Source organism: Crotalus tigris, unplaced genomic scaffold (assembly GCF_016545835.1).
Source record: "Crotalus tigris isolate CLP2741 ecotype Arizona unplaced genomic scaffold, ASM1654583v1 scf7180000024306.450007, whole genome shotgun sequence".
In the NCBI taxonomy this organism is placed as follows: Eukaryota; Metazoa; Chordata; class Lepidosauria; order Squamata; family Viperidae; genus Crotalus; species Crotalus tigris.
Window position 1 is genome coordinate 233,615 of NW_024100478.1, and position 15,545 is coordinate 249,159.

The 15,545-nt window shown below is 43.3% G+C and overlaps 1 protein-coding gene across 2 annotated transcripts in view; it reads right to left on the minus strand.

The window, feature by feature from the left end:
• ZFAT (zinc finger and AT-hook domain containing) overlaps window positions 1-15,545 on the minus strand; it is a 159,894-nt gene that overhangs the window by 101,777 nt on the left and 42,572 nt on the right. For both annotated transcript variants that reach the window (XM_039324690.1, XM_039324689.1), the window contains exons 5-6: window positions 12,451-12,604; window positions 1,109-2,562 (exon numbers count right to left, since the gene is read on the minus strand). In XM_039324690.1, coding sequence (XP_039180624.1) covers window positions 1,109-2,562; window positions 12,451-12,604 — 1,608 coding nt within the window. The remainder of the gene's footprint in view (window positions 1-1,108; window positions 2,563-12,450; window positions 12,605-15,545) is intronic.

The following is a 15,545-nucleotide window of genomic DNA, read 5'->3' on the forward strand; positions in this document are numbered from 1 at the left end:
AAGTGGCAAAGAGATCAATGGGGCTTATACACATATGCTCCAAAGGATCTTATTGCAAGGCATAAAACAGGTCTCCACCCTTGACAAATTTAAGATTTGTGGACTTCAACTCCCAGAATTCCTCAGCCAGCCCTGAGCCCAATAGAATTGTTGAACTGCTAGGACTGCCTCTATTCCTCTATTCCAGGGGTAGGCCAACTTGGCTCATTTATGACTCGTGGACTTCAACTCCCAGAATTCCTGAGCCAGCCACGCTGAGGGGAAAGGGAGAGGTTTCCAAGCTGAGCCAAGCTGGCTCAGGAATTCTGGGAGTTGAAGTCCACGAGTCATAAAAGAGCCAAGGTTGCTCTATTCCAGTGGTTCTCAACCTGTGGGTCGGGACCCCATTTGGGGTCGAACGACCATTTCACGGGGGTCGCCAAACAATGCAGTCTGCCATTTTTTCCCCCTTTTCCTTAGCTGTGCTACTCCCTTTTATTCTATTGGCTTTTGAAAACCAATAGAATAGACTCTCTTGAATAGAGTCTAATTCTATTGGCTTTCAAAACCAATAGGAATTGTCCAGGCTGTCTCTGCCCTGCTGAGCCCGCCAAAAGTCCCATTCTGCAAACGGTGCTGCGCCAGTTGAGTAGTCCTCGACTTACGACTGGTTGGGGGTCACAGCATTAAAAAGGTTGAGAACCACTGCTCTATTCCAAGCTCGGAGAGTACCAAGGACCCCCCCCCAGTTCAACCATGCTTTTCCTTAACTCTGTTTGTCCAACCAGGTCTGCTTCTTCTTTACCAATCTGATGTGCCCTGCTCCTGCTTTCTGACCCTTGTTCCAGACTCAACATTTACTTAAACAGGACTAGGAACAGCCTCAAGGTTTTAAATCCCAGATCCCTCTCTAGGTTCCTCTCACAGGGCAGACGATCTCATTTTGAGAAGAAGCCAAATCCTGAATTTTGCTTCTTCAAGTCAGTTACAAAATAATTAATTTCAGAAGGATAGCAACACTCCTTCCTTGGGTGGCCAGAATCACCTACTGCTCTGGTGATTACTATGGAAACAAACGTCTGCTATTCATGGGTCCTAAGAGAAAACAAGCCATCAACATCCTGCTCACCACAGTATTCGCATTCCAAGTCTCCGTAGACCTTCCTGATCTTCTCACACAAGGCTGTACTCATCTGTTGTTTTTGCAAGTTGTCCAAAATCTGCATAAAGGCGGCAGCTCCAGTTCGATCCTCGGAAGGCTGAGGACAGGACTCTGAATTCTGATGAGCTTCTATGCTGGATTCTAGAAGGGGGAGGGAACTGGAGGACTCTGTCTTTTCAAGTGTTGCGTTGTTGACTACCTGGTGATGAAGACAAATGGTCTGACTCTCTTCTTCGGGATCAGGAACGCTCTCTGGACCTTGGCATTTCTGGTTGAGACTGGAGTTTTCATCTCCCAAAAGCTGTTCAACTTCACACTGGACGTTCACTGAAGCGTTGAGTGGCAGCTGGTCTTTTGACAATGGGGCCTTTTCTCCGTCTGAATCGGGCGAAGCGTTTTTCTGTAAAAAGCTACCGGAAGCATTGACCAAGCTAGCGCGTAAGGACAGCAATTCTATTAGTGGCTCACCAATTGGATCTGGTGTGTTTGCTGCTGGTGGACTTTCAAAATCCAAAAGGAGAGCAGGAGATGTTCCCAAGCTCTCAGCAGGGTGATTTTCGTGGTTTCCCTCGATGGCGTTTACTTCTCCCGCGGAAACAGACTTTACTATACAGAGTGCCTTGGAGTTTAAGAGGGACAGCTCAGCAGCCGTCTGGGACAGTTCCTCCCCAAGGGCTTCCTGCTGGATGTCTCCTCCAGGTTCCAGCAAACAAAAGCTCTGATTGATGGAACGATCAAAAACAGATGTCTCCAACAATTCCCCGTGGGCATCTTTGATATGCGAGCGGAGCCTGATGGAGCTGACAAATTTCTTTGAGCACTCACTGCAAATGTACACAAAGGGGTGCTTGCGGACATGAAGCTCCAGAGCTTGGTACTTGGTGGCTCCATGGCCACAGAGCTCGCAAGCAAAAGGTCTCTCATCCCCGTGGACGAGCATATGCCTGTCACGATCCAATTCGTTTTTGAACTTGCGTTCGCAGATCTGACAGTCGTACAGAAGCTGCCTCTTGCCTTCTCGAGTCATCAGGCAGAGCTCGTCAAAGACATTCTTCACCTTCTTGTCCTGCAAGTCATGGGCCTCCTTGATGTGCTTGATCAGGTTTTTGACATCCGAGTACTTTTTCTTGCAGAAGCGGCAGTGCTGCTTGATCTTCTTGTGGACTCTCTCCACGTGGACTTTGAGGTGGCCTTTGCTCAGGCAGGTGAAGGGGCAGTAGTCGCAGGAGAACTTCTCTCCGGTGTGCTTCCGCAGGTGGACGTTCAGGTTGGCTTTGATGGCGCTGGCGTAGTTGCAGAAGGAGCACTTGTAGGGCTTCTCGTTGGTGTGAATCCTCAAGTGGGCCTGAAGGGAGTGCTTAAATTTGAACACCTTGTTGCAGTACTCGCAGGTGAAAATTTTTAACTGAGTGGCTCCCAACCTAAGGAGAAGAAGAAAATCAAGTCATCAATTGCTAAAGCAGACATGAGAATAAGAGCCATTCGGAAAGACCCGGGTGGCCCCGAGGACTGCTTCCCAAGAGCTCCTCGCCAGCAATCAACATTGAGATAGCAATAGCAATAGAATTTAGGCTTATATACTGCCCCATAGCGTTTCACAGTACTCTCTAGGCCAGGGTTAGGCCACCTTGGCTCTTTTATGACTCGTGGACTTCAACTCCCAGAATTCCTGAGCTGGCCGTACTGAGGGGAAAGGGAGAGGTTTCCAAGCTGAGCCATGCTGGCTCAGGAATTCTGGGAGTTGACGTCCAGGAGTCATAAAAGAGCCAAGGTTGCTCTATTCCAGTGGTTCTCAACCTGTGGGTCGGGACCCCATTTGGGGTCGAATGACCATTTCACGGGGGTCGCCAAACAATGCAGTCTGCCATTTTTTCCCCCTTTTCCTTAGCTGTGCTACTCCCTTATGCTGAGGGGACAGGGAGAGGTTTCCAAGCTGAGCCAGGCTGGCTCAGGAATTCTGGGAGTTGAAGTCCAGGAGTCATAAAAGAGCCAAGGTGGCCTACCCCTGGACCATACCAAGGATGTCCAACTTTAGCAACTTTAAGACCTGTGGACTTCAACTCCCAGAATTCCTGAGCCAGCCATGCTGAGGGGAAAGGGAGAGGTTTCCAAGCTGAGCTGTGCTGGCTCAGGAATTCTGGGAGTTGAAGTCCACGAGTCATAAAAGAGCCAACGTGGCCTACCCCTGCTCTGGGCAATTTACAATGCAAGCATTATTTGCGTCTTGCCCCCAACAATCTGGGCCCTCATTTTATCGACTTCGGAAGGATGGAAGGCTGAGTCAACTTTGAGCCTCATCAGGATCGATCTCCAGGCTGTGGATAGAGTTTGCCTGCAATACTGCACTTTAACCACTGCCCAATCCGGGCTCTTAGATAAGCAGGGATTAACACTAGGATTAATAGTAATAGTAATAGTAGTAAAGTTGGAAGGGACCTTGGAGGTCATCTAGTCCAACTCCCTGCTCGGGCAGGAAACCCTACACCATTTCGGACAAATGGCTGTCCAGTCTCTTCTTAAAAACTTCCAGTGTTGGAGCATTTACTGCTTCTGGAGGCAAGCTGTTCCACTGATTAATTGTTCTCACTGTCAGGAAGTTTCTCCTTAGTTCTAGGTTGCTTCTCTCCTTGATTAGTTTCCACCCGTTGCTTCTTGTCCTGCCTTCAGGTGCTTTGGAAAATAGCTTAATTCCCTCTTCTTTATGGCAGCCCCTGAGATATTGGAATACTGCTATCATGTCCCCCCTTGTCCTTCTCTTCGTTAAACTAGACATACCCAATTCTCGCAACCGTTCCTTATATGTTTTAGCCTCCAGTCCCCTAATCATCTTTGTTGCTCTTCTCTGTACTCTTTCTAGAGTCTCAACATCTTTTTTACATCGTGGTGACCAAAACTGGATGCAGTATTCCAAGTGTGGCCTTACCAAGGCATTGAAGAGTGGTATTAATACTTCACGTGATCTTGATTCTATCCCTCTGTTAATGCAGCCTAGCACTGTGTTGGCCTTTTTGGCAGCTGCAGCACACTGCTGGCTCATATTTAAGTGATTGTCTACTAGGACTCCGAGGTCCCTCTCACAGTTACTACTATTGAGCATGGTGCCACCTATGCTGTACTTGTGCATTTGGTTTTTCTTGCCTAAATGTAGAACCTTGCTTTTTTCACCATTGAATTTCATTTTGTTAGTTAGTGCCCAGTGTTCAAGTCTGTCCAGATCCTTCTGTATCTGAAGCCTGTCTTCTGGAGTGTTGGCTATTCCTGCCAGCTTGGTGTCATCTGCAAATTTGATGAGTTCCCCATCTATCCCTTCATCCAAATCGTTGATGAAGATGTTGAAGAGTACTGGGCCCAGAACAGAGCCCTGGGGCACCCCACTACACACTTCCCTCCATATAGATGCAGTTCCATTGAGGACCACTCGCTGAGTACGGCCGGTCAGCCAGCTACGGATCCATCTGGTGGTGGTTCTGTCTACCCCACATTTTTCTATCTTGTCAAGTAGTAGGTTGTGATCTACTTTATCAAATGCCTTACTGAAGTCCAAGTAAATTATGTCCACAGCATTCCTCTGATCCACTAATTTTGTCACTTGGTCAAAGAATGCAATAAGATTTGTCTGGCATGATCTATTTTTGACAAACCCATGTTGGCTTTTAGTAATGACTTTGTTTGCCTCTAGGTGTTCGTTGATTCGTTGTTTGATTATCTTTTCCAGGATCTTCCCAGGTATTGAGGTCAGGCTGATAGGTCTGTAATTTCCTGGATCCATTTTTTTTCCTTTTTTGAGGATGGGAACTACATCAGCTCTTTTCCAGTCCTCTGGTAGTTCCCCTGTGTTCCAGGATCTTTGAAAAATATAGTTCAGTGGCTCCGATATCACATCTGCCAGTTCCTTGAGAACTCTGGGGTGTAATCCGTCTGGTCCTGGCGATTTGAACTCATCTAGGCTGGACAGGTGCTCACTAACGATTTTCTTGCCTATCTTAACTTGTGTTTCTGTTTTGTTTTTTGTGGCACTATTTTTGATAGGTTGGTCTGTTTTTTCCCTTTGTGTAAAGACAGATGCAAAAAATGAGTTAAATAGTTCTGCTTTCTCCCTGTTGCTTGTCACCTTCTTGCCACTTCCACCCACTAATGGACCAATCATTTCCTTCACTTTTTTCTTGTTTTTTACATGTTGAAAGAAGCTTTTTTTGTTATTTTTGACTTTGGTCGCAAGCCTCAGTTCGTTTTGAGCCTTGGCTTTCTTCACTTCATCTTTGCAGGCTCGGGCTATTTGCTGATATTCTGACTTAGTTATGTTCCCCTCTTTCCACTTTCTATACTTGTCCTTTTTATTTTTCAATTTGTCAGAGAGTTCTTTATGCAGCCATGCTGGTTTCTTTTGAGAGCTGTTATTTTTCCTCTTTGTTGGTATTGTGCTAGACTGTGCTTTTATTATCTCATTTTTCAAAATTTCCCAAGCTTCTTGAGTTGTTTTCCCCTTGAGGATTCTCATCCATGGAATCCTTCCCAAGCCCTCTCTAAGTTTATTGAAATTAGCTCTCTTGAAGTCCAAGACTCTAGTTTGACTGTGTTCTATTGGTTGTGCTTCTATAATGTTGAATTCTAATATTGCATGATCACTTCCTCCCAGGGTTCCTATGGCTCCAACACCGTCTATCATTTCATCTCTGTTAGTGAGAATTAGATCCAAAATGGCTAATCCCCTAGTTCCATTCTCTACTTTTTGGGAGACAAAGTTGTCTGCTAGGTTTGCCAGGAACCTGTTTGATCTTCTACTTGGTGCGGAGTTTGTCTCCCAGTTGATGTCAGGGTAGTTAAAGTCCCCCATTACTATTGTGATGTGCTTCCTACATACCTTAGTTAGCTGACTAGCAAAAAGTTCATCTATCTCCTCTGTTTGGTTGGGTGGTCTGTAGTATACACCTATGGCAATGTCATTTCCCCCCCCTTTTATATTGACCCAAATGCATTCAAGACAGTTTTTATCATTGTTGTACTCTATTTCTGTGAAGATGTAGTTATTTCTTATATAGAGAGCAACTCCACCTCCTCTTTTATTTGGTCTGTTTCTTTTAAATAATTTAAATCCCTCTAGCTGTGTGTTCCATGTGTGAGTTTCATCCCACCATGTTTCCGTAATGGCAACAATATCGTATCTGCCCTCATTAACCTGAATTTCTAGTTCACCCTGTTTGCTGTTCATACTTTGTGCATTGGTGTATAAACATTTGAGTCCTTTGTGGGTGGCCCTGTGTTTCCTTTCTACATAACCTGTGTGGTGCCTGAGTTCCCCTATTGTCTTACCACCTATTTGGTTAGTGCACTTTATATGGCACTCGCTATTAGAGGCTTCATTTTGATTGGTAGCAAGGTTGGTATTCTTGTCCACACACACATCTGTGCTACATGCACTGATAGCCCTATAGTTTTTAAATTGCCGGGGACAGGGTTGTTCCGTATCAATTAACTCCCTGTCCCCGCTGTTTAGTTTAAATTTCCCTCCAGAAAATCTGTGAATTTATAGCCGAGTAACTCAGTCCCTTTTTTTGATGGATGCAAACCATCTCTTTTGTACATCTTTTGATTGGACCAGCTACTGACATCGTGACTAATATATCCAAAGCCTTCCCCTTTACACCATTCCTTTAGCCACATATTGAATTGTGCTATGCGCTGGCCTTTTCCGTTTTGCTCCTTATACACTGGTAAAACCTCTGAGAAAGTAAGCCTACAGCCTATTCTGCTAAGTTCCTTCCCCAAGCTCTGGAAATCATTCTGCACAGAGAGTACATCTTTTTGGGACAGATCATTAGTGCCAAGATGTACAATAGCCTCCACATCACAGTCCTTGCTGCCATTCTTGATTATTTTAGAAATACGCTTCTTGTCCCTACTGGCAGTAGCACCTGGAAGACACCTGACCTCTTTCAAAGCCTCTGTGTCCTTTCCTAAATTTACATCCCTTATAATTGAATCACCTACCAGAAGGTAGCTTCTCTTTTTGGGAGCCTTTCTATTCTTGCATGACTGATGTGCAATACCTGATTCACACTTCTCCCTATCAAAATCTAGTTCTTCATCTCGGACCACAATCCCCTGCTTATTTGAGTTATCTTCACAAATACCTTTACCAGTCTCCTTAATGTCCCTATTAAGGTCAGCAAGAGCACTGTAGCTGTTGTGCAGGGACACAGCGAAAGCTTTGTGTTTATGGTTCACAGCTCTCACCCTGCCAGATCCCACGGTTGTCCACACTGCCCTTTTCCTGCAGGATCTTTGTGGTAAAGGGGGCTGATAGCAGGGAGGCTTACTAGAGTAGAGGGGCTGAACTGGACACCTAATTTCTGCCCGAAGAGCACGGATTACAGACCCTAGGTAAATGATCTGTCCTTGTAGGCTAGTGATTTGTTTACAGATAGGACAGTTTCCAAGTTTGAAAAGGGTACTGCGAAGGACGGCTGCAAAGCAGGTGTTGCACTGAACTAAGCCGGACATCTTAGATATAGGGGATGTCAGACACACTTGCCCTGAATGTACTGCTACTGTTTGTGATTTTTAGTTATATAGTTATATAATTCGCGCGCCGTTAGGCGCGCGGGCCGCTACTTTCCTGGTGGATTCTCCCAAAACTTACAGTTTAAGCAGCAGCTGGTGGAATGTAGCACGTTCCAGCAACCCGATCAGAGTTGGAATGGGGTTTAAATAGAGTATAATACCCTATAAATATAATGGAGATCCAATCAGGGCCTTGCTACTTTCCTGGTGGATTCTCCCAAAACTTACAGTTTAAGCAGCAGCTGGTGGAATGTAGCACGTTCCAGCAACCCGATCAGAGTTGGAATGGGGTTTAAATAGAGTATAATACCCTATAAATATAATGGAGATCCAATCAGGGCCTTGCTACTTTCCTGGTGGATTCTCCCAAAACTTACAGTTTAAGCAGCAGCTGGTGGAATGTAGCACGTTCCAGCAACCGATCGAGTTTAAGCAGCAGCTGGTGGAATGTAGCACGTTCCAGCAACCCGATCAGAGTTGGAATGGGGTTTAAATAGAGTATAATACCCTATATATATAATGGAGATCCAATCAGGGCCTTGCTACTTTCCTGGTGGATTCTCCCAAAACTTACAGTTTAAGCAGCAGCTGGTGGAATGTAGCACGTTCCAGCAACCCGATCAGAGTTGGAATGGGGTTTAAATAGAGTATAATACCCTATAAATATAATGGAGATCCAATCAGGGCCTTGCTACTTTCCTGGTGGATTCTCCCAAAACTTACAGTTTAAGCAGCAGCTGGTGGAATGTAGCACGTTCCAGCAACCCGATCAGAGTTGGAATGGGGTTTAAATAGAGTATAATACCCTATAAATATAATGGAGATCCAATCAGGGCCTTGCTACTTTCCTGGTGGATTCTCCCAAAACTTACAGTTTAAGCAGCAGCTGGTGTTAGCCTTGATCCTCAGGGCCTTGCTACTTTCCTGGTGGATTCTCCCAAAACTTACAGTTTAAGCAGCAGCTGGTGGAATGTAGCACGTTCCAGCAACCCGATCAGAGTTGGAATGGGGTTTAAATAGAGTATAATACCCTATATATATATAATGGAGATCCAATCAGGGCCTTGCTACTTTCCTGGTGGATTCTCCCAAAACTTACAGTTTAAGCAGCAGCTGGTGGAATGTAGCACGTTCCAGCACCCGATCAGAGTATAATACCCTATATATATGGAATGGGGTTTAACCAGCGATCTATATATATAATGGAGATCCAATCAGGGCCTTGCTACTTTCCTGGTGGATTCTCCCAAAACTTACAGTTTAAGCAGCAGCTGGTGGAATGTAGCACGTTCCAGCAACCCGATCAGAGTTGGAATGGGGTTTAAATAGAGTATAATACCCTATATATATAATGGAGATCCAATCAGGGCCTTGCTACTTTCCTGGTGGATTCTCCCAAAACTTACAGTTTAAGCAGCAGCTGGTGGAATGTAGCACGTTCCAGCAACCCGATCAGAGTTGGAATGGGGTTTAAATAGAGTATAATACCCTATAAATATAATGGAGATCCAATCAGGGCCTTGCTACTTTCCTGGTGGATTCTCCCAAAACTTACAGTTTAAGCAGCAGCTGGTGGAATGTAGCACGTTCCAGCAACCCGATCAGAGTTGGAATGGGGTTTAAATAGAGTATAATACCCTATAAATATAATGGAGATCCAATCAGGGCCTTGCTACTTTCCTGGTGGATTCTCCCAAAACTTACAGTTTAAGCAGCAGCTGGTGGAATGTAGCACGTTCCAGCAACCCGATCAGAGTTGGAATGGGGTTTAAATAGAGTATAATACCCTATATATATAATGGAGATCCAATCAGGGCCTTGCTACTTTCCTGGTGGATTCTCCCAAAACTTACAGTTTAAGCAGCAGCTGGTGGAATGTAGCACGTTCCAGCAACCCGATCAGAGTTGGAATGGGGTTTAAATAGAGTATAATACCCTATAAATATAATGGAGATCCAATCAGGGCCTTGCTACTTTCCTGGTGGATTCTCCCAAAACTTACAGTTTAAGCAGCAGCTGGTGGAATGTAGCACGTTCCAGCAACCCGATCAGAGTTGGAATGGGGTTTAAATAGAGTATAATACCCTATATATATAATGGAGATCCAATCAGGGCCTTGCTACTTTCCTGGTGGATTCTCCCAAAACTTACAGTTTAAGCAGCAGCTGGTGGAATGTAGCACGTTCCAGCTTGACCGACGTCTAAACAATACCCCAATCAAGAAACTGCCAACCCAGAAAAGCAATCAAACTGTCAGAATCCAATCATATTTCATCTTTAATTATCAAATATAGAAACTCCCAATTCTGCCTTCTCTGGATTCTGCCATAAGAGGGAGAGAAGGGGGAGAACAAAGGGGCTTTATGGCCCTCACTTCCTTCAGTAGACTTCTAGGGAGCTGAATGCTGAATGTGTGTTTATTGTAACCTCAAAGCGTTAGCATACCAAAGAACATCACCATAACAAAGAAGGGTATTTGCCTTTCATGTAGTTATCTGAAGTCTCCATCCAGACGGAAGAAAGCATCAAAGGGGTGGAATTGTGATGCCTGAAACTATCACTGGAAGGGGGGTTGATTGGGTGGGACTACTGGGGAACCCCTTAAAACCTTGAATGGGAGGGCTTGGACCCCAAGTCCTGTCTAGCATGCCTGCAACCACTTCTTCTTAATAAAGGATTCCTGTTGGAAGAATTATTCCAAGAGTTCTGTCTTCTTAAGATGCAAAGTGGGGTGGGTCCTTACACAAACAGTAAACAACAGCCTAATCCAGGAATTATCAAGAACACTTCCACCAATATTGACAAATCAAGGAATTGTATTTAAACTCCACTCTTTTCTAGCACTGAGAATGTCACCTAGCTGGTAATGAAGTACCTGAAAGAAAACAACCAAGCTCAGAGAGTGCCAAGGATCCCACAGTTCAACCTTGAGCTACAAACAATGTCTCCTACTCTGAATTATGCTTTCCAGCAGTGATGGAGGCTTGGGCTGAAAAACAGGAAAGAAATTAGGGGCCTATACCTATTGTCAGGTTGAACTCAAATCATATTAAATACAATGCTAATGACGTTAGCATCAATATCATCCTTTAGCATTATGGACAGGCAATTTCAGAGTGTGTTTTATAGTAAAGTTTCTCAAATACAATTCATCACCAACGAAGCACTCAAGGTTATATTTTCTTCAATAAATCTCCCTACTGGCTAAAACGGAAATAAGTTTTCAGGCAATATGGAGTGGATTCAAGGATAGAATATACACAGTGATATTCTAATTAAATCCTCAGCCAGACTTCTAATTGAGAGCTCCTAGGATCATTCCTTGGAGAAGTAAAAGTGTTCTAGCTACCCAACTGGCATTTTGATGCTCTCTGGTTGTGGCTGACTTACCCACTACATTTTACCCAGTTTTGCATTTCTTCTTTCCTTTGGCTTTCTCATTGCCTTCTTCCTGCAGACTACATGATCAGAGATCATCTGTAGTGGAAAGTAGTCTGGATTCTCAGGAGGGAAGGGCTCCTTCCCAGAGGGCAAATAGTCTGGATTCTCAGGAGGGCAAAGAGGCAGCGGAGCTTGTAATGCCTAGCAGGCAGAAGGATGGCTAAGGTGGTCACTGCCTAGCAGTTTGGAATAGATCTACAGTTATGCAGATATTTGCTTTACTTTGACAAGATTGATGTCCGGTCCCAGAACTCGAATACTTCGAAATCTGGGACAAATTTTACCGTTGGTATGAATTAAGAAGAACTGCTCGGATCTCAAGTTAATGATAGGATTGAAATGTACATATAATTGTATATTTAATTGTATTACACAGAAGGATGAGGCTTATGAATTATGCTTTCTAGCAGTGATGGAGGCTTGGGCTGAAAAACAGGAAAGAAACTAGGGGCCTATATCTATTGTCAGGTTCAACTCAAATCATATTAAATACAATGCTAATGACGTTAGCATCTGTACATATAATTGTATATTTAATTGTATTACACAGAAGGATGAGGCTTATATAGAGGTTAAGAATGGTGCATTATCTTTTTGTACCACGAGAAACAAACTATTTGGAATACTTACTCTGGAATGTTACGCTTGTCCATTTCTGTTTTAATTGTATTACAAATAAAAAACTTTAAAAAAAAAGATTGATGTCAGGTCCCAGGAAATCAAGAACTACAGGGGGGGGGGTGTTACTTCTGAGTAGTTTCTTTATTGCTGTTTCCCTACAGACGGAATCTTGCCGGAATAAAGGGACTATCACTATACTCTGTGAATCGCTAGGGAAAGGCCGTCTTAGTCCTCTTCCTGCTTACCAGACATTCCAACTGCCGCTGCCTCTTTGCTCTTTAGGAAGCAGCCCCTCCTTCCTGGGACTCCAGACTACATTCCACCCCTTCCTCATATGGCTCCCCTCAATCACGCTAATGGTTTCTTAAAACTGGGTCTCCTGACAAGCGTACCATTTTATATACGCCATTAGTTAAAGAGGGGAAAACAGCAATGCAATGTTCCAAATAACAGCTTTCTCACATGCTAACTGCTACCTAGCTTCTATCAGGAAAGCTGTAGCTTTCCCTAAGTGATGAAACATCCTTAGCATGAATTAAAATTCCTGGAATTTTAAAAGGATGCCTATACTCTATTTAGCATCAACACAGGGTCTCCCAGCGTCTTTCTAAAAACGCTCCTTCTCAGTAATTTAAGCTTCTGCCCAAAAGGCTACCCTGTGCTTAGATTTGTAAAATGGAGATTACCTGCTTGATTTCATTGGCTGCTCATAAGGAGTTTGCTGAATGGCATATTCCTGATAACCTCTTCGCTGAGATGTGTCTGGTACAGAGGTTTCTGAGTTGATGGGCTGCTCATCTTTGGGAGAAGCTGCTTCCACAGGAACTATCTTTGTGGCACCTGCAGCAAAAACAGAAATGCAATTCACCTAAAAAAACCTCCAAAATACTATATACAGGATAAGCAGAAAGCAGGGTAGTCCTCAATTTAAAACGATTTGTTTAGTGATCATTTGAAATCACAGCAGTGCTTATGAATAGTTCTCACAATTGTGACCGTTGCAGCATCCCCATGGTCACAACATCTGAATTTTGATCATAAGGCATTTTCACAAGCCATTTTATTGGTCTGGCCTCAAGCCTCGTTTATCTGATTGTTGTCTTGGTATTGGAGCTTCCTTCTGCCCTTCAAGGCCATCCTGTAAACCAGGGGTCCCCAACCCCTGGTCCATGGACCGGCACCGGGCCAAGGCATGCCCGAAACTAGTCCACGCAAACAAGTAAAGCCCCACCCAGGCAGTACATGAAACCACGCCCCCTCCGGTCTGCAGAAAAACCTCTCTCCATGGAACCGGTCCCTGGTGCTCAAAAGGTTGGGGACCTCTGCTCTAGACCACTACTGTGGCCTCTCTATTCATCCCAAACAATTTTTGAATGTTACCCTTGTAGCATTCTCAGCTGCCAAGCTACACAACAGCTTCTGATAATAAACTCAAGCTATTTACTGCAGTAGTATATCTTACCACAAAGCATACTAAAACTCAAAGCTGACTTTAGAAAAAGAATCTGAACGCACAAATCTCAAGAGTGTCAAATTCAATTACAGTCCAAGATTCCCAGCAATCAAGTCAGAGCCATAAGGAGGAAATTTGAAAATGTTTTGCCATCAAAAACCAGTTACAAAAAAAAGCCATCTATTTTGTAACTGGACATCACTTTGAGCAATAGGTTAAGTGACATTTTTTTTTTCTTCCTTTCAAGACGACAGATGAGTCTCCTCAAACACACTCTTTAGCTAATTCCTTTCAGGCACAAAAACCAGTCCCATACAGTATGTGAAGAGTTCAAATTATCTACTTTATTGCTCAATGCCTGACAGTTTGTACCTGGGCAAGACTAGATAAGCATTCCAGGAGAGGAATAATAATGATAATGATAATAATAATAACAACAACAACAACAACAAGATGAAGAAGAAGAAGAAGGAGGAGGAGGAGGAGGGGGAGGAGGAGGAGGAGGAGGAGGAGAAGAAGAAGAAGATGGAAGAGACCTTGGATGTCATCTAGTCCAACCCTCTGCTCAGGCAGGAAACCCTATACCACTTCAGACAAATGGCTGTCCAGTCTCTTCTTAAAAACGTCCAGTGTTGCTTCTGGAGGCAAGTTGTTCCACCGGTTAATTGTTCTAACAATCAGGACGTTTCTGACCTTGTCCTCTTGTGCCTATGTAAAGATTCCAGACTAATTGCCAGCTTCACTTCTCTACTGGCTCAGCCAACTTCTCCATATATAAACTGAGGCTTGATCCCTAACACTCCCCTACAAAAAGTCCTACTCTGAATCTAGAAGCAAATCTAACCTAGATAGAAGGAAGAGACAATCTTGAGGACATCTGCTGGTAAGAAATGGCAAACTTAAACATGGCTTCTTCTCATCCATTCGTTCACCAATTCCTTTTTTTGCTAGTGTCCCATCTGGATATTATCACCCGAATTCTGAAATACCCCCTTGCTGAGTTTTAGCTGAGTTCCAACAATTTTTCTTAATTGATGAACAACTTTTTTTTTTGAAGAATAACAACACTTCTGTGTGGAAGTAGATTAACGATCTTGAAACGTGAACAATATGGCTTCATATTTTAATTTCAACGTGAGAGCTTATCTACAAAGGCCACAGTGAAAAAACAGAGGAAAGAGAAATGAGTAGCAAACAGTTAAGACAACATGAGAAAAAGAGACTACCTGGAAAAAAAAGATAAAGCTGAAAGCTGACATTTAGAACAGAATAGGAAGCTGTTTGATAAACAATAATGAGTGTTTTTTTTTTCCGTTCTGTAACCCATCTCATTTTTTACTTTCTTTATTGTCTATCAATTAGTTTTACTCATACTTATTAAGAGAAATAACACATATTTTTTTGGCGTTAACAATAGAGCATGGCCAAAATATGGAGAATGGTCCTTTCTTTCTTTTGTTTAACACTCTAAAAATAAAAGATTTGAAAAGCACAGATTTCTTAAATCAGTGGAGTTTACCACAGCTTGTTTAATGACTGAGATTACAACAGCATTAGAAAAAGTGTCCTATGGTTGTTTTTCACACTTATGACCATTGCAGCATCCCCATGGTCACATGATCAAAATTCAGATGCTTGGCAACTAGCATGTACTTATGACGGTTGTAGTGTCCTGGGATCATATGATCCTATTTTGTGACCATCTATGAAACAAAGTCAATGGAGAAGCTAGATTCACGTGAAATGATATTTACCAACCTTTCTACTGCATCCATGGAAGAAGAGTTGATTAAAAAGAACTCCATGTCTACATAGATAATCCTCAACGTATGTCCACAACTGAGCCTGAAACTTCTGTTGCTAAGTGAAACATTTGTTAAATGAGTTTTGCCCCATTTTATGACATTTTTGCTACAGCTGTTAAGTGAATCGCTGCAGTTGTTAAGTTAGTAACAAAGTTGTGAGGTGACTTTCCTTGTTTGAAGGTCGCAAAAGGTGATCATATGACCCGTTATAAATATGTGTCAGTTGCCAAGCATCTGAATTTTGATCACGTGACCGTGGAGATGCTGCAACGGTCGTTAAGTGTGAAAACTGGTCATAAGCCACTTTTTTCAGTGCCTTTGTAACTTTGAACGGTCACTAAACGAACTGTTGTAAGTCGAGGACTCCCGGTAACAGTTGATTAAAAAAAAATCCATATCTATCATTCAAATCCAGAGTATTCCAAGTACTGGAATAACGTTATTTTGTGCAGTCAAAAGGCCAAATTTTGCACAAGACAGAAAGAAAGGATTTTCCGTAGCAGGAGACGCTGTCCTTTTAATT